The sequence below is a fragment of the Terrapene carolina genome, unplaced genomic scaffold (genome assembly GCF_002925995.2).
Source record: "Terrapene carolina triunguis isolate 2854851 unplaced genomic scaffold, T_m_triunguis-2.0 Scaffold97, whole genome shotgun sequence".
In the NCBI taxonomy this organism is placed as follows: Eukaryota; Metazoa; Chordata; order Testudines; family Emydidae; genus Terrapene; species Terrapene triunguis.
The window spans coordinates 21143609-21165829 of NW_020664448.1; the positions used below are offsets into that span (position 1 = coordinate 21143609).

The 22221-nt window shown below is 40.4% G+C and overlaps 1 protein-coding gene across 7 annotated transcripts in view; it reads left to right on the plus strand.

Moving 5' to 3' along the window:
- YAP1 (Yes associated protein 1) overlaps window positions 1-22221 on the plus strand; it is a 186178-nt gene that overhangs the window by 67689 nt on the left and 96268 nt on the right. Inside the window, exon 2 of one of the 7 annotated variants that reach the window (XM_026651592.1) lies at window positions 6360-6552. The exons of the other annotated variants lie outside the window; for them this stretch is intronic. Coding sequence (XP_026507377.1) covers window positions 6509-6552 — 44 coding nt within the window. The 5' untranslated portion in view covers window positions 6360-6508. The remainder of the gene's footprint in view (window positions 1-6359; window positions 6553-22221) is intronic. 7 annotated transcript variants of the gene reach the window in all.

Consider the following 22221-nt stretch of genomic DNA (forward strand, 5'->3'; position numbering starts at 1 on the left):
TTATAGGAAGAAATTTTAACAGCTGGAAAATATTTGAAAGTAGTGATACACTTTAATAATGGCAGATACAGTATATTGTATCAACTTTCCTTAATATTGTAGTTCCTTAATATTGAAATAAACATAATAAAGTTTTGGGAGAATTACGAGACTTGCTTTAATGCTAAATACTATCAAACTAAAAGGTGTTTGAGTACTCAAAATCAGTATTTTCTGGTTTAATTCCTTCTGTTAAATATGATTCAGAAAATCCAAGCATCATGTACATAGATAAAACTGAGCCTTGCAGCTTCAAGCTGGAAAGCCAGCAGTTAGTGTTTTGATTCTTTTTTCTTTTAGAACTTGATGATAACTATTGATACAGATTTGAAACCATGATTTTTTTATTTATTTATTTATTTTACTGTTTGTAAGACTCTCCTTGGAACTTGAAACTGAAACTCCTCACTTTACATCATTTCATAGTGTTAAATTAGGCATTATTTTTTTAATTAATAGACTCCATTAAAACATTTAAAAAATAAACAGAGCTATGTTTACCCTGCAGCTATTTTGGGAGTGGGGAGGCAGTAGGTTTCATTTGGGGTCTAGATCTTGTGACAGGATTTTTTTTAAAGCCCCTCCCCCCCATGCTGTTGTTTTAATCGGTATGTCTAGTTTTACTGTGGATTCAGTAATTGCACCTGTATTTTTTGCTGAAATTCTGTTTTATAACGTCCTACAGAAATCTTCTCAAATATAAAAACAAGCTTTTGAAGAGAGAGGTCATAATACAGATGCAGCTTTCCTCTTGTTTGGATTGTTAAACACTAGTAACTAAGATTGGTACTTGGAATCTCATGGTGCACTAATAATGCTTCAAAGTAAATTCTAAAAAATGTGCTGAAATACAGTGTCAACTCTTAGGGGAATCAGCAAAGAAGTCTCCCCCTAAGCGAAATGGAGACCAGTTATGTTTGAAAGCAAATTCAATTCAACATATACTTTTTTCGTGGTGCCCCTGAAGCTGACAAACACTCGGTGCCATTATTTGGTTCTCTGCCTGTGAAGTAAAACTGAAGAAAATTATCAGAGGCATAGTTTCAATAATGTTTTACTAGACATGACTATCTTCTGAGAATTTTGAAAGATCATTTTGAAGCAGTATTTCTAGGGATGGATGGGAGAGTAGATGGAGTGTGGAACAGCATTTACTACCAGCAGAAATTAAGTTATATAGCTTATTTCTGCTCTAGTATCTGCTTCACAAGAAAAGCATTAATTAAAAGTAGCTCTATCCTGGCATGACCTAGAGAGGAAGATAAGTTCTTGTAACATGAGTAACTGCTCTCATGACAAAATATCCTTAGACATGCTAGCAATTATAAAGTACCGCCTTCCAAAACCCCTTGTTTTTGAGAGCGTCTGTTGTCAGAAAAATGCTGTTGTGTACCCTGTGAAAAACTGAATGTTGGGGAAACTAGTCATCAGAGATCTTGAATAACTGTTGATAGTGGAAGGTTAATCAGATATCCCTCAAATACTCAGAGCAGGCAAAAAGCTTGAAGACTTAATACAACATGTTACAGAGGGCTTGTCTTCACTACCGGGGTAAGTTGACGTAGCTTAGGTTGACTTACCCCGGTGTCTTCACTGTGCTGCATTGATTGCAGCAGTGTTGATCTCCCCGTAGTGAAGACCAGCCCTAAGGAAGTGAAAATAACATGCCCACAAAGCCTTATTCCTATACTTCTGGGACTTTAAATCTGCCAGCCACCTCACTGAGGAGGGTAGAAAATGGACCTGTGTCAGAGGGAGAGAGACTAGTCCTGTTTGTCCATTTAACACTCTCTTTAGAGATTATACAAATCGTTTTACAAGCTTGTTTTGTAACTTCAGTTACTGTATGACGCATAAGATGAGAGACTTTTTGGCAAGGGTTTGATCAGTGCAGTGTTAGATGTGACTCACTTAGCAGTTTCAGTACTGCCTTCCATATTGTGCACACTCCCAGTCATATTCCATGTACTGTGTATGTCACTTTCTGAAGTGCCAGCATCTCAATGAGACATCATCACTTCAGAAAAAGAAAACGTGTTCTGCTGTTACATGTAGGCTACTGCAAGAACCAGCAGCAAAAGGACAAAAATCCACATTATTTTAACTCGTCAAGGATAATTAGGAGTAAAATGTCATCAGAAGGCATACATTGTTCCAAATAAAGAGATGTACAAAATACAGAGTTGTATGAATCCCAAAATGGGGCTATTCAGTGTTTGTCTGAACATGAGGCTCCACGCATTCAGCAGCTGTCAGGTATGTTTGATTGGTTCATTGTTTGACTCACATTTTTGCACTTGCTGCTGCTATTGATCTGATATTCAGAACACTGATGAAATTTCATCAAAATATATTTTCAGGCCAGGTCTACTCCCTGCTGTTTGGCTGCAAAGGTCTTTGCTCTCCCACTATAAAGTGTTGTGGGAGGGGCTGCTGAAAGAAGAGTTAACCCTCCTATTCAGAGTTTGAGGGGCTAGATAGAGGATTCAGTGGATGCCACTGGGTCATAGACTGGAGGACAGGAAATAACGTTCTACCAAGAGTAGACTTAGAAGAGCATGAGTCTGTGTAATCGGGGTTTGCTCTCAGCAAATCTTAGAAAAACAGATTATTGGAATGCCATCTAATATTTATGGTATTAGTAAAATGCCGATTACTGTTGGTCTGGAGGATCTTTTGTAAATTTTATATACTTCTAACATACTATTAATTGACCAGATCTCCTCTCTTCTCCCTGGTGTTCATATCCCTCTTTCATCTTCTTCCTCCTCCCCAATAAATAAATAAATAAGCTTTTTTTTAGTCCACCCTACTATCTTTGACCTCTAGCATTGAGTAGTTACTTTAATCTAATTCATATTGTTCAAATTCTAATATGATATGTAACGTGATACATGATTGAGATTTAAATCTAGGATAAAGTCTGGTTGGTTGGGGTTTTTTTTAGTAGAGTCCTTCTATCCTGACATCTGAACTGTTGCATTAAATAATCTGTGAGCTCCTCCATGCTTTAAAACAGTGGCTCTCAACCTTTCCAGACTACTGTTCCCCTTTCAGTAGTCTTTGTCTTGCGTACCCCGCAAGTTTCACCTCACTTAAAAACTACTTGCTTACAAAATCAGACATAAAAATACAAGTGTCACAGCACATATTACTGAAAAATAGCTTACTTTCGTATTTTTAACCATATAATTATAAAATAAATCAATTAGAATATAAATATTGTACTTACATTTCAGTGTATAGTATATAGAGCAGTATAAACAAGTCATCTGTATGAAATTTTAGTTTGTACTAACTTCGCTAGTGCTTTTTATGTAGCCTGTTGTAAAACTAGGCAAATATCTAGAGGAGTTGATATACCCCCTAAAAGACCTCTGCATAGCCCCAGGATAACATGTATCCCTGGTTGAGAAGCACTGCTTTAAAATATAGTTCAAATACATGTTAAGTGCATGTGGTTACACAGAAACCTGGATATTATTGATAAACAATGTCAATACAAAAGGTATACAAATCACAATCTCTCATCCATGTCATGTAAACTTCAAACTTTGTATTGACAGTTACAAAAATAGATTATTATAAATATACAAATATAAAAAGCATGCGTTTGTGGTTTAGAAACTATAGCTTGTAGAAAGATTAGTTTCAACAATGCAGCATTGTCTGTAGAGTCAATTAAGCATGTATGTTTAGCTAGCTTGGGAACAAGCCCTAGCATGTGACATTATAAATAATGCTTGCACAACAAACATAGGCTTGATAAGTGGGCCATAAATCTGGGCTGTCAGCCCACTGAGTTTTAGAACCAACCCTGTCATCACAGTATTCGGAATCTTTCTGATGACAAGAAAGTTAGATTTGAATTGGAAGTGGACTTCACATCCTCAACAACAGCCTTGCACTGTTCCAGTTTTCTAATTTAGCCGTGCCTTTTTTCCCTCCAGAAACCCAGTAGTTCTTGTTGAACAAAAAATCTGTGACCCCTCTCAGAAGTCAGAGTTCCTTATCATCACATACTTGGTTTTGTAGTCAACCAAGTACAGAATCTCCAGTCTCTTCACAAATTATTGTACTCCAGCAAATGTCTTGCATACACGTAGATCACATTTCTAGCATTGCATCAGACTTTTTCCACGTTGTCTAGCCTAGTTAGTTGAAGGAATTGATAAATTAGAATTTCATATCCCTCTAATACAGTTGCAAGTACAAGTCCAGACATCTAGAGTGTTCAGAAAGATTAACATCACCATTTTTGTCAGTCAGGTCATACTTGCCAGAAGGCATTATTATTTTTTTCTCTCTATGTGGAAAACGAAGACCTGGCAGTCTGTATGTGTATTGGTGTTGAAAATGCTTGACAGCTGGATGAATAATTTCTGTATTTATAATGTTTCTAGTAAAGCAAGTTAAATTGCATTGGTATGTCTCAGGCCTGGTATGTATGAACAGCTAATTTGATAGCTTCCTGAATTGTGGCAAGATTTTATATTTTTGGAAACATGGTATTGGCATTAAAAAAATAAAATAAAAGCAGCTTTTCAGAGATCTTATAGGATAGCAAATTGGTTTCAATGGTGAATTTCTATCTGTAAGAGATTAAAAATAGCAATATAAAAAGGGCATTTTATATTCTGTTTTAGAATTGAAGGCAAAGGGTAATGACCAACAACACTTAAGTGAGGTTTAAATTCTGATCTCAGAGGTGGCTGCAAAGGTGACCGTTTACAAGTTAAACAATATCACTTAGATAGAAATGATGAAGCCTTGTCATGGCTTGACCTGATAAGTTTCTTGTCTCGTCTCTGTTCCTTCCCTACTATGTTCAGTGAGGTGGTAAGTGATGTTTACTAAGTTTCAGTGATTTGACTATTCTGGATTTACAGGATGATTGGATATATCGGAAGCAATAAGGTACTAAAATGTTATGGTAACTGAAGGGACTCAATTGTCTTGATGATCACAATTAGAAACTCTTTACCCAGGCTTGAAAAGATCCTTACAATATTTTTTATTTAAAAAGCGTTCTTTGTCAAATTTAAAAATAAAATAAGTTGGTAATATCCCTCTAATTTTAAAAGTTAAATAAAAATTCTAATTTTGTGTACACCTTGAGTTTACATAGGCAATTCAGTGTAGTAATTTTTATGCCCTTTTGTTCTGTTAATCTAGACATGATGGAATTTATCTTCCTCATTAAAGCCTTGTTTTCGGAAAGCATTCGAGCATGTGCTTAAGCATTTTACTGAAGGGGGAAATTTCTGGCCCTAAAGTGCTATCTACACAGTTATATAGCTAGGTCCAGGGACCAGTAGCAAAGTGGTTGTCCCTGACCCAGTTAGACATCATTAAATGGTATGATAGTAAGGGCCGAACTCACAAAACTGAGATTTTTTTTTTTTGTGATAAACCTTGGACAGTCCAAGACTTTAGCCTAGTTAAACCGCAACATGCTACGAACTTTAATGGGGTTTCTGACTTTTTAAGTGGGCATACCTGCTGCTGACTGTTTAATGCAGATTTCTTGGGCCTTCTAAAAACTAAAACACTCTTTTTTGCTTCCCATTATCTGATCTGCCTCTTTAAGAACACAAGAGTGTGGCAGTAAGGCTGCCTTCACCCGGACCTTGAATTTTATTCTCTAGATGGCATGGAGTTCAACACCCAAAAATCAAAAAGTGTCCCTAAACTTCAGACATTAGCTGGACCAGTGCTTTTGTAGCACTTGAGTTGGTCCTCTCTCCCCACAAACTCAGATACTATTGTAGTATGATGGGTGGATAAATAGTTCTGCCATTGCAGAACATTTTTAATGATGTAGAGACTTTGACTCTTGCCCGCTTACTTGTGACAAGCCGAAGTCATACATGTGGCATTTATATGGGAGCTGAAGGATTTTTGTGTCCATCAGGTGTTCCAGTGTGCACAGGCCTCTCTCTGTTCCTTCAAAGAGCTGAGATAAGTTTGGTGTTGCATTCCTTTTTAGTTTTTGTAGCTATTCTTAATTACTGCCAAGGTACAATAGGGGTCCGTTTGACTCTATAGCTGCCTGGGTTTACAGGGTAGTTATTCTTGGGAGATCTCCAGCCTGCTCCATTGCTACTATTTGGAATTTAAACTTGTTGCTAAAGAAGTTCAGGTGGACACTTGGAGTCCTTTGCATTTCTCTTCTGTATATGCATTTGATTTTTTTTTTTAAACTCTGAAAAGTGACTGTGTAAAAAATGCCACTTACACCTTAGATCTGCTCTTTGTGTGCATTCAGACATACCTGCTTATTTTAGTGACAAATTATTGTTGCTTTTTACTCCTGGTAGCACTGCAGAGCCAACAAAGCTATGGGACATGGAGCTGGGCTCAGCATCAACAGAATTGATAACTAAGTTCTAATTAGTTACACCTGTGCAAACCCACTGAAGGTGTTACTGAAGGCAGAATTTGGCATCTAGAACCTTTATAACAAGTGATGTGTGAAAAGGAAAGAACCCAGCTTGACTTTCAGAACCCAAGGTGAGTGTGTAGGGCTGACAGTTTAGAAAAAAACAGCTTTATTTGTAAATTGGACACATCTGACATGGAGTCATTAAGAGTCAATAAATATGGATCACCACAAAGCCACTTTTTATATCTCCCGTCCATCCCCCCCCTCCCTAGAGTACAACCACATTTTGAGGTGGTACTTGAAACATAAGTTCTAAGATTGGGAGGTTTGTGCTTTCTCTTAAGTCTTTCATAAAAAAGACTCCAGAGGCAATCCTGGTGATTACAGGCCAGTAAGCCTAACTTCAATACGAGACAAATTGGTTGAAACTATAGATGTTGTGAAGGCCAAGCCTATAACAGGGTTCAAAAAAGAACTAGATAAATTCATGGATCAATGGCTATTAGCCAGGATGGGCAGGGACGGTGTCCTTAGCCTCTGTTTGCCAGAGGCTGGGAATGAGCGACAGGGAAAAGATCACTTGATGATTACCTATTCTGTTCATTCCCTCTGGGACACCTCACATTGGCCACTGTCAGAAGACAGGATACTAGGCTAGATGGACCTTTGGTCCGACCCAGTATGGCCATTCTTATGTTTTTATGTTCATAACAGAATTATCAGATAATAGATGAACATGATTTGTTGGGGAAGAGTCAACACAGCTTTTGTAAGGTGAAATCATGCCTCAACAATCTCTTAGAATTCTTTGAGGGGGTCAACAAACATGTGCACAGGGGTGATCCAGTGGATATAGTGTACTTGGACTTTCAGAAAGCCTTTGATAAGGTCCCTCACCAAAGACTGTTAAGCTGTCAGGGGATAAGAAGGAAGGCCCTTTTCTGGATCAGTAACCGGTTAAAAGACAAGAAACAGGTTAAGGAATAAGTGTTCAGTTTTCACAGTGGAGAGAGGTAAACATCAGGGTCTTCCAAATATTTGTACTGGGACCAGTGGTGTTCAACATATTCATAAATGATATGGAAAAAGGGATAAGCAGTGAGGAAGCAGACAATACAAAACTACTCAAGATAGTTAGGTCCAAAGAGGAATGTGAAGAATTACAAACGGATCTCACCAAACTGGGTGACTGGGCAACACAATGGTAGGTGAAATTCAGTGTTTATAAATGCAAAGTAATGCATATTGGAAAACATCATCCCAACTATACATATAAAGTGATGGGGTCTAAATTAGCTCAATAAAGAGACCTTGAAGTCATTGTGGATAGATAGTTCCATGAAAACATCTGCTCTATGTTCAGCAGCAGTCACAAATGCTAACAGAGTGTTAGGAACCATTAGGAAATGGATAGATAAGAAGATAGCAAATATCATAATGCCACTATGTAAGTCCCTGATATGCCCACAGCTTGAATACTGCGTGCAGTTGTGGTTGCCCCATCTCAAAAAAAGATATATTAGAATTGGAAAAAGTACAGAGAAGGGCACAAAAATGATTAGAGGTATGGAACAGCTTCCATATGACAGTAGAGATTGAAAAGACTGCGACTGTTCAGCTTAGAAACAAGATGATTAAGGAGGGGGTGTTATGATAGAGGTCTATAAAATCATGAATGGTGTGAAGGAAGGGAATAAGGTGTTGTTTATCCCTTCACATGAGACAAGAGCCAGGGGTCACCCATTGAAATTAATAGGCAACAGGTTTAAAACAAACATTAGGAAGTACTTCTTCACACAATGCAAAGTCAACATGTGAAAGTTGTTGTCAGGGATGTTGTGAAGACCAAAAGTATAACTGGGTTCAAAAAAGAATTAGATAAGTTCATTGAGAATAGGTCTATCAGTGTCTGTTAGCCAAGATGGTCAGGGATGCTCCCCCATTCTCTGGGTGTCCCTAAACCTCTGACTGCCAGAAGTTGGGACTGGACAACTGTGGATTTATCAAGCAATAATTTGTCCTGTTGTGTTCATTTCCTCTGAAGTATCTGGCACCTGGCCACTTTTGGAAGATAGGATACTGGGCTAGATGGACCCTTGGTCTGACCTAGTATGGGCATTCTTATGTTCTTATTTGATCCTCTTTATGCTCAGGGTCTTATCTAAGATTCTTTTAAGCCAGGAAGTTGCTAGTATTCGCTTCTGTCCTTTTGTTGGAAGCAGTTTTGATAAGTGTCTGTGATGCTTTTTTATGTGTTATGATAGATTTGAGAAATTTAGGTCTTTGGATTTTTTCTCTGTTGCTTTCTGAGAAATAACCAGTCTCTAAGCTGTTGATTTGGGGCCTTGTCTGCATAAGGAGTTTTTGCATCAGTATTTCTACACTGATGTAGCTGGACCAATGCAAACATTCCCTGCCTCGTATAGAGACACTGCATTTACGTAAAGCAGGGGATGTACTGATGCAACTTACTCTGGCTTTAAAGATTCAGATACTGTTATTTTTGTACCCTGGCTGCAGAGTGAGACCTCTCTTCGTAAACTCTGCAGATGTTCTCCAACCATCACCTTTAATGGCTTCATGTTGGATCTTCCTACCTTTGAAGACAATGGGCTTAATTCAGCATGGGGTGTGAATGGACCTGATTTTACTGGAGTTTTTCCCACTTAGACCAAAGTTTAATTGGCCCATGGTGTGTTGATTCATACTTGGAGTACTGGTGCTAGTACCTGTTCTGTCTTATTTTTTTGGTTTAGGAAATTGCTAAAATCAGAGCAATCAGAATGTGCGGAAAATGTGTCTTTGTTTCTGCTGCACTTCATTAAGAAGGAGTGACTGTAAGTTCCAGATTATTACATTTGAGATGGGGAAAGTATTTATCCATTAAGAGGTAACCAACTCATCTTTTATAAGATGTACCCCTCCTAGATACACTCAGATCAATGTAAGCTCTTTGCTTTTTCACAAAAAAACAAACAAAAAAAACCCCCAACAGTAATGTTTTATAAGTGTTGTGTAAACTTTGTGTAACAAAATAAATTATTGGTGCATATTTAATTGGAAACTGGAAACTTTTCTGAGGCTTTCTAGAACGAAATTAAATATTTAGGAACCCCACACTATTAAAAGGGAGTTGGACTGTCAGTTGTTTTTGTTGATTGTCTCTCCTCCCCTCACTAAGTTTTCTTTCATAATTAGAGTTTCCATAACCCTTTCCCAATACTGAGTTAAGGGGAAATGCAGGATAACGGCAGGTAAGTCAGACAGTCGCATCAGCAGGCCAAACTACAAGGGCTTGGAGAACTAACCTTTGTGACCTTCACAAGGGGCTTCTCCAAAGAGAGACATTTTCCCTGGACTGTAATGGTAAAGAAAAACCTGGCAACTCCTTTGGTCAGCAAACCAAAAACAAGTAAAGCAAGGAGCAAATGGATGGTTTTGGGCACAAAACTGCTAAGTCACTGCCTCCCTTCTCTGTGCTGAAAATGGTGCTGCCACCTTACATAGAACCCTGAAATACATATTTCTGGGGACACAGAAGATCTTTGGAGCTGAAATACAGAAAATCTTTTATTCAAAAATAAATGGGAAGCCCATTTATTCCCAGTTACAATTGTCTGAGGGAGCATCATCTAAGCAAAGGAAACAGTTTGCAACCTCTGTTGAGAGTGAAAGAGCCCCTCACACAATGATACAAGAAGAAAAATTATTTCCAAAAGGAGCGTAAGGGAATTAATCACCTAGCAATTTCAGTGGGAGTTGGGTGTCCACGTTTAGGTTCCTTTTGATAGTCCCAGTGTTGAGACTGGGTTGAGCTTTATTCTGGTATTAATATTACTTTAGTTCTGAACAAAGGTAGCACCTAGCCTCTGCCTTCATAGTAAAAAACAAACAAACAAAACCATTATATCTCCATATATAATGTTGTTGTATCATGCTTCTTAATTATTAAGGTATCGTCCACACTTGCAGGTTCTAGTGAAAGGAATAATAACCTTTCACAAATATTTTAAGTCCTGTTTTTATTTAGTTTGTGTCAATAAAAATGTAAGTTTGGAAAACATAATCCAGTTCTAACTTAACTGCCAATACTACTTTTGCTCATTTCTTAAAAGGGAGGGGTGGGGAACCAGTTTTATATTTATCTCCCGGTCCTTGCAGGTTCACATGTGCTTGTGTTCATGCTGTATTCTAAAAGCCTATTTTCATCTCTATTACTTCCATTCTTTTAGAGGAGGTGCAGTGATTGATATTGTACCCATGCTGTAATCCTTTCACCATCCTCTCACCCAACCAACAGCTGCTTCCCTTCAGATCCTTAAACAGTTCTGGGTAGAAAGTGATCACCTCTCCCTGACCTGACAATTGATTTCTTTTAATACTCTTCTGTATTAAAAGCTTCTATCTCTGAGACAGTAATTAATTACTGCGCTTCATTTTACATGATCATAGTTTCTCTGGTGAGGAGAGTTTTACGTCATTGACTTATTTTGATGTCCTTTGCAAACTTTAAAAAATACTGTAACAGCAGATCCCTGATTGCAATTGGAATGTCACTGTGCCTCACACTACATGAGCAGCCTCTGAAGTTGCGAAGTCTGAGTCTCCTGTTGCACTCAGATGATGATTACGTGGTGTGGCATTGAGACCCCAATCATAATTGGGGCCCATTGTGTTACGCAGTGTACAGACACACACTGAGGACTAGTCCCTCCCTGAAGAATTTACAATCTAAATAGGCAAATAGCTCACACAAGAAGCCTGGGCTGATGCTGGAATAGAGCCTAGGTCCCTCGAGTGCCCAGCTACTGGACCACACAGTTTTGTGCTATGTCACTTCTCATTCTGTACTGTCCCTTTGTGTCGCCTGTTTTCCACCTTTGTGATGCTAGTTGATGAATTCTTTTTCTTTGGCACTTTAGTCAGGTGTCTATCTAGGTGTCTCAGTTCCTGGAGTGTGATACCATACCCTCAGTTGTTGGATAAAACCTAGCTATTTCTCACTTGGACAGTCTTTTTGTTTGCTTTAAGATGGAAACTGTTTTCTGAGTAGGTATTATGAGCTTTGAAAGCATGGGCTTCCTGGATTGCAACTTCTTTTTAGTCTGTGTGACTAGAACCTTTTCTACTTTTCTCATGTTCCACCTTGATTTTAAGGTGGTTCAGTTTTACATAGTTACTTGTGACTTGGCATTTTATCTCTAAGGAGGAGGATGGTTTAGCACTTACAGTGCTGTATGTGTTTAAGGATCATTATAAACCTCTGTTTTACATGCTTTTTCTGTTCAAGTGTCAAACTCCTAGCTTCTCTGGATTTATATATGCTTAATCAAGGCAAAAACAAAGCAGTTATATCCCATCTGCACTCTTAACGATGCAAACTGTATGCTAATTATCTCTCCAGTCCGCCAACAAAAAAGAATTTTTATAAAGAATATTTGTTATATAGAGATGTGAATTGTGTTTGGGAAATAGTTCTTTCTTTCCTTCTCAAATATGGTTGTTTACATTTCCTATTCAATTAGCTCGACAGTGTATATAACACTGAATTAATCTTTTGTCAAATTAGACAAGCAAATTCACTGCATCTTGGGGAGTGGTGGTTGCAAGCAAATTAAGATATAATAACCCTTCGAAACATCTCTTCTCTCTTAACTTTGCTAGTATATTTTCACCCAGAAAAATTTTCTTTGGAATTAAATGTCAGAGAATGGCTTCACTAATGTGGGAAATAGCATAAATCTGTAGTCACATGTCTACAGATAACCTAGTAAAAAAATTTCCACTATAAGTCTGATCATCTCCTGTCTAATTTTCTCAAAAGAAGTTTTTGTTTCTTGTACAGCTTTCTTTCCAAAAGAATGTGTGTGTGGATTTTTGGTTTGGTTTAAGGAAGTTTGAAGAGCCTTTGGTCCTGCATAGCTTAACATAAGTTATCTACACTTGAGCTATTCCTCTTGAGTTAGCCCAGCTCACATGAGTGCGGCCAGACTGTGAAACAAGACTTAAGTTACGGTGTCCACACAGGCACTAAACTCACTCTGTGTATGATACGAAGACTTCTGTGAGCACAACCCATGTTTCTTAGCACTGCAGTAAGCTGAGATGAACTAAAAAAAATTTTTCACAGTATATTGTGAAATAACTTGTCTGTCCTTTTTGGACACGGGCCGGGGTCGGTGGGGAGGGGATTGTGTGAGCAGCTCACAAGTATAGGGCTACAGGCTCAAGCAGCAGTCTGCCAATGGGAGACATTTTCCTATGGCTTTCAGCAGAGCCTTGGGTGGCCACAATAAGTGCACCTGATCCCAGCAGCATCTAGCGTTCTGGCGAATTGGGGGGGAATAAAAGCTATGGGAGCGGAGAATAGGTAGAAGGATCCGCAAAAAAAAAAAAGTAAGATGATAAAAATCAAAAGAAAAAAACAGTTGGAAAAATGGAAGTGTGTGTGTGTGTGTGTGTGTGTGTGTGGTGGGGGGGGAGATGCATGTAGTGGCAAAAGTATCAAAGCATTCTTAGGGGTTGGGGAGTGGGGGGGGACTCCCCATTTGATAATCTTTGCCTAAGAGGTGCGGGACTCCCAACAAGAAAAATAGACTTCAGCAGTAGGATTATTACGTGGTTAGAAGTTGAGCAATGTAAGTTGGTTGGTTAAGACATGAAGCTGTACTTCTTAAGTATACATTAAAAATTAAAGAAAAAATGTTTTCTAATTAGTACTACACATTCTGGTGACAATGGGAAATGGATTGTTGTTGTTGTTCATAGGGAAAGCATGCAGATTCGTTACAAATGATCTTACGCCTGCTTGCAACTCCTCAGCGGCAGACTGGAACTGGCCACACCCCTGAAAACCCAGCCATCCAGTTTGAACTGCATCTGTCAGCTGCAGGAAGTCTAGCACACCTCCTGCTTCGAGCAACAAGGAAACAAAACAGCCAAGAAAGGATCCTTTTTATTCTCGCTGACCACAGCAACTCCCAGTGTAGCCTGTCTGGCCAGGCCTCTCTTGCTGGAACACCTCACAGGCAACCAGAGGAGTAGAGGAGTTGTCAGGGAAGGGCACAGAATTGCCTGGTCTGACTGGACATTGCTCATACTGTGGGACAGCCATGCCCCACTGCTTTCTCTCTCTCCTCCAAATAGCCAGCCCTGGAGGGATGAGAGGGAGACCACCCAAGAGAAGGAGTAACAAGCAGGAGGGTTGGCAGCAAGGAGCTCGGTAGCTCCACTCCTTGTTTCTGACCATTTCCCCTGTCCCCTTTACCAAGTTGTGAGTTAACCCTTATGTCACCACTTCTTGCTTATTCAGTGAGACCAAATGGCTGTGCTATGTGAAGGTTTTCCCTGCCCTTCCCCCAAGCAGGGCTTAGGGAGCATCCATAAAGTTCAAGGAACCCACTTATGGATTATCTCAAGAGTGACCCTTTCAAGTGTTGCTCTTATTTCTATAGCACAGCAGCAGGGACAAGAAAAGGCCCAGAAAGTGCAGTGAGATTCCTTATATTCATCTTCCTGGGAGCAAGGACAGCTTTTTTCACAGTTGTGATTGATTCATAGAGGAGGAATCTGAGAATCAATTTTTAAAATGTAATCTGAAACCATCCCCAGCATTATGTGCACTCTATTCCTCCATTAAAGCCTCTGAAAAAGGAAATGTGGGAGAGAAGAGGAATTAGTCCACTCACAAGTAAATCTGTTATGATCTATGCTTTCACAAGTATTCCAAGAGATTCCATATCTTCTCTAGAAGTTTTTAAATTTTTTCAGCCAGCAGAACTTATCATCCCTGTCCTCCCTTGTTCCGTTGCCAGCAGGTACTCAGAAGGCCATAGTATGTTGGAATTCTTCTTGGCGTATGTGCAACGTGCCTCAGGTGGCACGTGACCAGGGATTCATCACCAAATTTGGTCCGCTGGTTGGATCATTAGCTTCCCCAGCCTGGGCCAGGTACTGACAGGGAGTGCAACATGAACGCTGATCCATGCCCCCCCATGTTGGAATTGAAGAGGTTTGTTGTAGAAAATCTATGTCCACTTCAAAAGCAGAGAAGCTCATTCAGAGAACCAATTCACCAAAGGCTAATGGAATAACCTCCAACAGTATTAGTTGACTCAGGTTTAGCACAAGTAGGCCCTAAGAACAGAACTCCTGTTCTGAACAACCAAGTACTGATGATGTCTTACAGCACTTCAGCAATGGCCTCTATCAACAAAGAAGGTGGTACCAGATCCGCAGTCTATGTATGTCTAACCTTTTGTTCCTGAGTGGTTAGATGGGCGTGGGGGAAAGGGAGAACTTTTTATATTTTCAAGCACTACAGTTAAAAAGGAAATACACCCCAGAGCAGCAGCTGATGAAGAAGCCAAAGGATAAATCTAGGAAAGTGGAGTTTACAGCCCAAGGTTTTGAGTGGAGAGTCAGGCCCTGGGTCACCCACCTGTCAATGGATCTATTTGCATCCAGAACCCAGCAAAGAAGAAATCAAAATCTTATACCAGATGAAGAGATTAATAACCCATAGCTATGATTGTGTACTTTCTCCCCTCACCAAATACTGTATATGACAGTCTCTTTCTATTCTTCAGGACAATTTTTAAAGAGCAAAATTTCTAGAGCGATTCCTGGTTCTCATATTCAATTCAGGTGGCAATCACTGCTCAGGTATGCCTATTCTACAAGAAGGATTTGCTCTCAAGGAAAGAATTCTGTACCCAAACCTAGAAAAATTAAATCTAGCTACATGATGCTTAAGGTAAAAATTAAAACGGATTATGCAGATGTGTTTATAACATGCTCTTTTTATCCTTGAGAAAGTATTCCATGAGCAGGGCATGGTCAAGGGCCTAATCTAGACGTATGCCAAGTGGTTGTCATCTGCAAATTTTATAAGCTTATTCTCCGCTTCTTCATTATCCAAGTCACTAATGAAAATATTAAATTGCACTCGCCCCAGTACAGACCCCAGCAGGACCCCACAAGATATGTCCTCCCAGTTTGACACTGAACCATTTATAATTACAATTTGGGTACATTTTTTAACCAGTTGTGTACACACTTTACAGTAATTTTATCTAGACAGCATTTCCCTAGTTTGCTTATGAGATTGTCATGTGGGACTGTGTCAAAGTAAGATATTTAGGGGTGATCACCACAGAGCAACTTGTAGCATTAGCAGAGCGGTATAGTTCGGCCATAACTCCCTGTGTGCACACCCTTATTCAGAATAGCAGCAGCCTTGTGTGTGTGAGAGAGAGAGCGAAGTATCAGAGGGGTAGCCATGTTAGTCTGGATCTGTAAAAAGCGACAAAGAGTCCTCTGGCACCTTATAGACTAACAGACGTTTTGGAGCATAAGCTTTTGTGGGTGAATACTCACTTCGTCAGATGCATGTAGTAGAAATTTCCAGAGGCAGGTATAAATATTCAGGCAAGAATCAGTTAGAGCATTGGGGGGGAGGGATAGCTCAGTGGTTCGAGCATTGGCCTGTTAAACCCAGGGTTGTGAGTTCAATCCTTGAAGGGGCCACTTAAGGATCTGGGGCAAAAAAAAAAAAAAAATCAGTACTTGGTCCTGCTAGTGAAGGCAGGGGGCTGGACTCGATGACCTTTCTAGGTCCCTTCCAGTTCTATGAGATAGGTAATTTTAGAGATAACGAGGTTAGTTCAATCAGGGAGGATGAGGCCCTCTTCTAGCAGTTGAGGTGTGAACACCAAGGGAGGAGAAACTGCTTTTGTAGTTGGCTAGCCATTCACAGTCTTTGTTTAATCCTGAGCTGATGGTGTCAAATTTGCAAATGAACTGAAGCTCAGCAGTTTCCTTTTGAAGTTTGGTCCTGAAGTTTTTTTGCTCTAGGATGGCTACCTTTAAATCTGCTATTGTGTGTCCAGGGAGATTGAAGTGTTCTCCTACAGGTTTTTGTATATTGCCATTCCTAATATCTGACTTGTGTCCATTTATTGTTTTACATAGGGACTGTCCAGTTTGGCCGATGTACATAGCAGAGGGGCATTGCTGGCACATGATGGCGTTTATTACATTGGTGGACGTACAGGTGAATGAACCGGTGATGATGTGGCTGATCTGGTTAGGTCCTGTGATGGTGTCGCTGGTGTAGATATGTGGGCAGACTTGGCATCGAGGTTTGTTGCATGGGTTGGTTCCTGAGTTAGAGTTGTTATGGTGCGGTGTGTGGTTGCTGGTGAGAATATGCTTAAGGTTGGCGGGTTGTCTGTGGGCGAGGACTGGCCTGCCTCCCAAGGCCTGTGAAAGCGAGGGATCATTGTCCAGGATGGGTTGTAGATCACTGATGATGCGTTGGAGAGGTTTTAGCTGAGGACTGTAGGTGATGGCCAGTGGAGTTCTGTTGGTTTCTTTCTTGGGCTTGTCTTGCAGCAGGAGGCTTCTGGGTACACTTCTGGCTCTGTTGATTTGTTTCCTTATTTTCTTGTGCGGGTATCGTAGTTTTGAGAATGCTTGGTGAAGAACTTGTAGGTGTCGGTCTCTGTCTCGGGGGTTGGGGCAAAATGTGGTTGTATCTCAGCGCTTGGCTTTAGACAATGGATCGTGTGGTGTGTCCGGGATGGAAACTGGAGGCATGAAGGTAGGCGTAGTGGTCGGTGGGTTTTCGGTATAGGATGGTATTAATGTGACCGTCACTTATTTGTACCGTGGTGTCTAGGAAGTGGACCTCCCGTGTAGATTGGTCCAGGCTGAGGTTGATGGTGGGGTGGAAGCTGTTGAAATCATGGTGGAATTCTTCGAGTTTCTTTCCCATGGGTCCAGATGATGAAGATGTCATCAATGTAGCGTAGGTAGAGAAGGGGCGTGAGTGGACGAGAGCTGAGGAAGCGTTGTTCCAGGGCAGCCATAAAAATGTTGGCATATTGTGGGGCCATGCGGGTGCCCATAGCGGTGCCACTGGTCTGGAGGTATATATTGTCACCAAATTTGAAATAATTGTGCGTGAGGACAAAGTCACAGAGCTCAGCAACCAGTTGTGCTGTGGCATCATCAGGGATACTGTTCCTGACAGCTTGTATTCCATCTGTGTGTGGGATGTTTGTGTAGAGAGCCTAGGATGGTGTTTTCTGGAAGATCACCAATGCATTGTAGTTTTCTCAGGAAATCAGTGGTGTCACAGAGATAGCTGGGAGTGCTGGTGGCGTAGGGCCTGAGTCCACCTATGCGGACAGTCCTTCAGCGAGAGTGCCAATTCCAGAGATGCCAATTCCACAATCCTGGACACCTCATCATCGCTTCAGTTCATTTGCAAATTTGACACCATCAGCTCAGGATTAAACAAAGACTGTGAATGGCTAGCCAACTACAAAAGCAGTTTCTCCTCCCTTGGTGTTCACACCTCAACTACTAGAAGAGGGCCTCATCCTCCCTGATTGATCTAACCTCGTTATCTCTAGACTGATTCTTGCCTGCATATTTATACCTGCCTCTGGAAATTTCCACTACATGCACCTGACAAAGTGAGTATTCACCCACGAAAGCTTATGCTCCAAAACGTCTGTTAGTCTATAAGGTGCCACAGGACTCTACCGCTTTTTTTTGGGGGGGGGAGGGGGTTAGCGTCTCTCTACTTCTCCCTCCCCATTCTCTAGCAAACAATATCTGCTTATTCATTCAGAGTCATGGAACTCTCATGCCCTGTAGGATCATATCCAACATACGAAGAGAGATGTGGGGTGATTACCTGGTCATGTTTCCACAATCTTCACCAAGTTTTACAAATTAAATATATGGGCCTCCTCAGTCCCTGTCTTAGGAAGGAGGATTCTGTATACTATGCTCCTCCAGTAACTAAAATATTAATTTTAAAAAGACACATAGCTACCTCTTAGTCATCCTTTGTTTTCCCCTCTTGTGACAAAGTGGTATCGAACATCCCATTATAACGGATCTGTGAACTTTCCCTGTGAAGAGTAGGAAAATTTGAGATTACCTTCCCTGAAAGTTCCCTTTCTTCTAGAGGGAAAGTGGGAAAGTCCTTAGATCCAAACTACCTAGCATGAGAACTGAAAGAGTCTTAAAATTGTCATGCACTTCTACATTTTCTTTGTAGGACATTTATGTAGGTTATATGTATGTATGCCCTCTGGAAAGTGGGGTGGACTTTGATGTTGGCTGTGCAGTAGGAAATATTTATATGAACTTCTTATTCTATCTAATAACCTGTGAATTAACGTTTTTAAAAGGTTTAGTTTTACGAAGCAGCTTTGGAAATATCACAGATTGGTTGGTTGGGTCTTCAGGAGTGTGGCCACTCCCAATCTCTCTTGATGTCAAATTAAATTTAAAATAAAACCCAACAACTTCAGACTCACTTTTATTGTGATGTGACTTTTAAAAAATGCCATTTGAATTTTGCATTACTTGGAATTTTGGAACTGTGTCCCTTCTTGACATCCGAGTTGACATATGCACTGCTAATAAATACTCTTGTTACATGCAAATAACATTTGGACTAAGCATAACTTCCAAAATTGACATGCTTTAATTGGTTTCGTCATAAACTTGGCCAATATTTGAAGGAATGAGCAGAGACGTACTCCTCCTAGACATTGCGTATATACATAACCTAGATATGTGGCTTTCTTCACTCGTCTTGTCTAGCTAGATGTTGGATTTAGGGCATTCATTGCTCATATGTTTACATTCCTTAATATGCTGGAGCTGTTGTTATTGATTGTGTTCTAAGATTGCCTACCCATCTCTGTTAAAAGCCTGATGTTTGTTCTATGCATTCGATACTAAGACTGGACTCTTTAACTTAGGTATAAATAGTCTTTTGAGCTCTAGCTTATGGTCCTATACTATGTTTAATATAGCCTTTTTAGGGAGCATGATGATTCATTTATCTCTTTCATTGCTTCTGTAGATGTTTAAAACATACATGAACCTGTCTGTAGTTGGTGTTTGTGCTGCATCAGTAACTTGCAAAGATATTGTAAGAGACTTATGAATCAAGTGTAGGGACTGTGACAATTGGCCCTGGTGTCAAGTGCATAAATGAGCTATTTTGTAAAATCAGTTCATTTAAGGAGGAAATAATAATGTAATGTTGGTGCCAGAGCTCTGTGAACAAATTCAAACATTGGATGCTATGTTCTTGCAGAGCTTTCTCTACGCTGTTGTTCAAAGTGAAAGGAAAAACTCTTTCCCATCAGGCAACATATTGTTTTCATAGATCTGACCACTATCAGAAGTACCTACGTACTAGATGCATAAAATTAGATGGACCAGTTGATGTTAAAAGAAGCTGACATGTATCCATTACAGTATTTAAATTTATTATTGGAACACATTTTATTGCCATCAATGACAGTTTATTGCTTTTTTCATAATTTAAGTTGTTTTTCACTTCCACCTGTTTTTTATTTGATTAGTTGATAATTCTTTAAGTTCTCTTTTAAAGACCAGTAACATTTTATATATTTCCATAAATTTGGGAATCTTATGGGGATTAATAACTGAAGATTTTCAGAATAGTAGTCTTGTATGGGTTTATCTTCACTCCATAACTTCCCAAGGAAGTGACATTTTTATGTTCCTCACATTTTTAGATTAGGTTGAAGTGGGAGCGGGCACCTGGCAGACTTATGTGACTTTTTTATGCATAACCTTCCAAGCCAAATACTTCACTGTTGCCTCTGTAGAGATGATAAACTTACTAAATGGAGTAAAAACAATGAGGAGTACTTGTGGCACCTTAGAGACTAACAAATTTATTTGGGCATAAGTTTTCGTGGGCTAAAACCCACTTCATCAGATGCATGGAGTGGAAAAGTGAAGTAGTTACCTAAGATTGTGGGTGAACACCAATGCTCATACTTTTAACAGTATATTTTAGCAATTTTTGGGAAATAACTGTTTGGCACAATACAGTTCATTACACTTTCTAAACTAACACTCCTGTAAAGCCATCTCTCTCTCTCTCTCTCTCTCATGTGCACTTTTGTTTTGAGAAGGCTACTGATATCTTTTTTTTTTATTTGAGCAAGTCATTTTGCAGTTTTGAATCACTATTTCAGGGGTGGGTAACCTATGGCACGCATGCCGAAGGCAGCACGCGAGCTGATTTTCAGTGGCAGTCACACTGCCTGGGTCCTGGCCACTGGTCCGGGGGGGCTCTGCAGCTTCATTTAATTTTAAATGAAACTTCTTAAACATTTTAAAAACCTTATTTACTTTACATACAACAATAGTTTAGTTATATATTATAGACTTATAGAAAGAGACCTTCTGAAAACATTAAAATGTATTACTGGCATGCAAAACCTTAAATTAGTGAATAAATGAAGACTCGGCACACCACTTCTGAAAGGTTGCCGACCCCTACACTATTTTATAGACCATCAAATCTGGCCTTTACATAAATATACATATTACATATATCGTATATACTCGATCGTAAGCCGGTTCATTTATAAGCTGACCCCCCCAAGATGGATAAGTAAAAATGGAAAAAAATCTTGACCCATTCATAAGCCGACCCTATAATTCAGGGTCAGCAAACTTTGGCTCCCGGGCCATCAGGATAAGCCGCTGGCGGGCAGAGATGGTTTGTTTACCTCGAGCGTCCACAGGCATGTAAACCAAGTGTCCCGGTGCGCCAGCGGCTTACCCTGACCGGCCGGGAGAGCAACTGGCGGGGAAATTTTTTTTGGGGGGGGAGAAGCTGGGGCTCAGGGGAGTAACCTCTGTGACCACCCCCGATGTAACCCCCCCAGCCCAGGACCCCCAAACTCTCCCCATCCCATCCCTTCCCACCTTATCTGGGGAGGGCCAGGAGAAGATGTCTCTGGCCTGGTTGGAGCTGCTCCGGCAGGCTGGAGAGCGCGGCCGCAGCCTACTCCAGTGGGTCAGACCGTGCGGCGCGGCTGCAGCATGTTCCAGCAGGCTGGGCCGTGCGGCGTGGCCGCAGAATGCTCCGGCAGGCCGGGCGGCGCGGCCACAGCCTGCTGTTGGGGGCGGGGCTGAGCGGCATGGCTTCAGCCTGCCAGCCCTGCAGCTGCTTCGGAGGCTGGGGGGAGAGCAGCATGGCCAGAAATGGAGACACTCTTGCCCTGCATCTTCCCTTCTGGCTCTGCTGCCTCTCCTTGCTCCTTCTGTTGGGAGGGGCTGTGTCCCACCTCTCCCTCTCCCTCTCTATACCTGTTCATAAGCTGACCCCCTTCTCTGGTGCTTCCCTTTTGTACTAAAAACATTCAGAGAGAGAGAGAGAGAGAGAGAGTGTGTGTGTGTGTGTGTGTGTGTGTGTGTGTGTGTGTGTGTGTGTGTGTGTGACCGACCAAACACAAGGTTACACATTTGATTATTGAGTTTGGTGATTCTTTACCCCACTGTTCCTGGAATTCTGAGTAAGCATACTTGACAAATTGGAAATGGAATGGGTGGTGGCACAGGCTGGTACTGTGATTTAAACACATTGTTTCTATGAAGAATTACGGAGCAACTTTTTTACATCTATGTTATCGTCACCTGATTTCATTGCTGTTCCAAATTAATTGGCAATAAAAGCAGCTTTCCAAATGAGAAAAATTGCTTAGTCCTAGCTATTTGAAGTATTTTTGACAGGGGCTGCAATCTGTTTACTCTGTATTGAATGTAAAACCCTATTTATATAAGCAGTGGTTAAAAAAATAAAAAACTCTTGGCTTATGATGTCTTACTTGCATTTGATAAACATGGATATTTCCAGGTTTCAGAGTAGCAGCCGTGTTAGTCTGTATCCGCAAAAAGAACAGGAGTACTTGTGGCACCTTAGAGACTAACAAATTTAT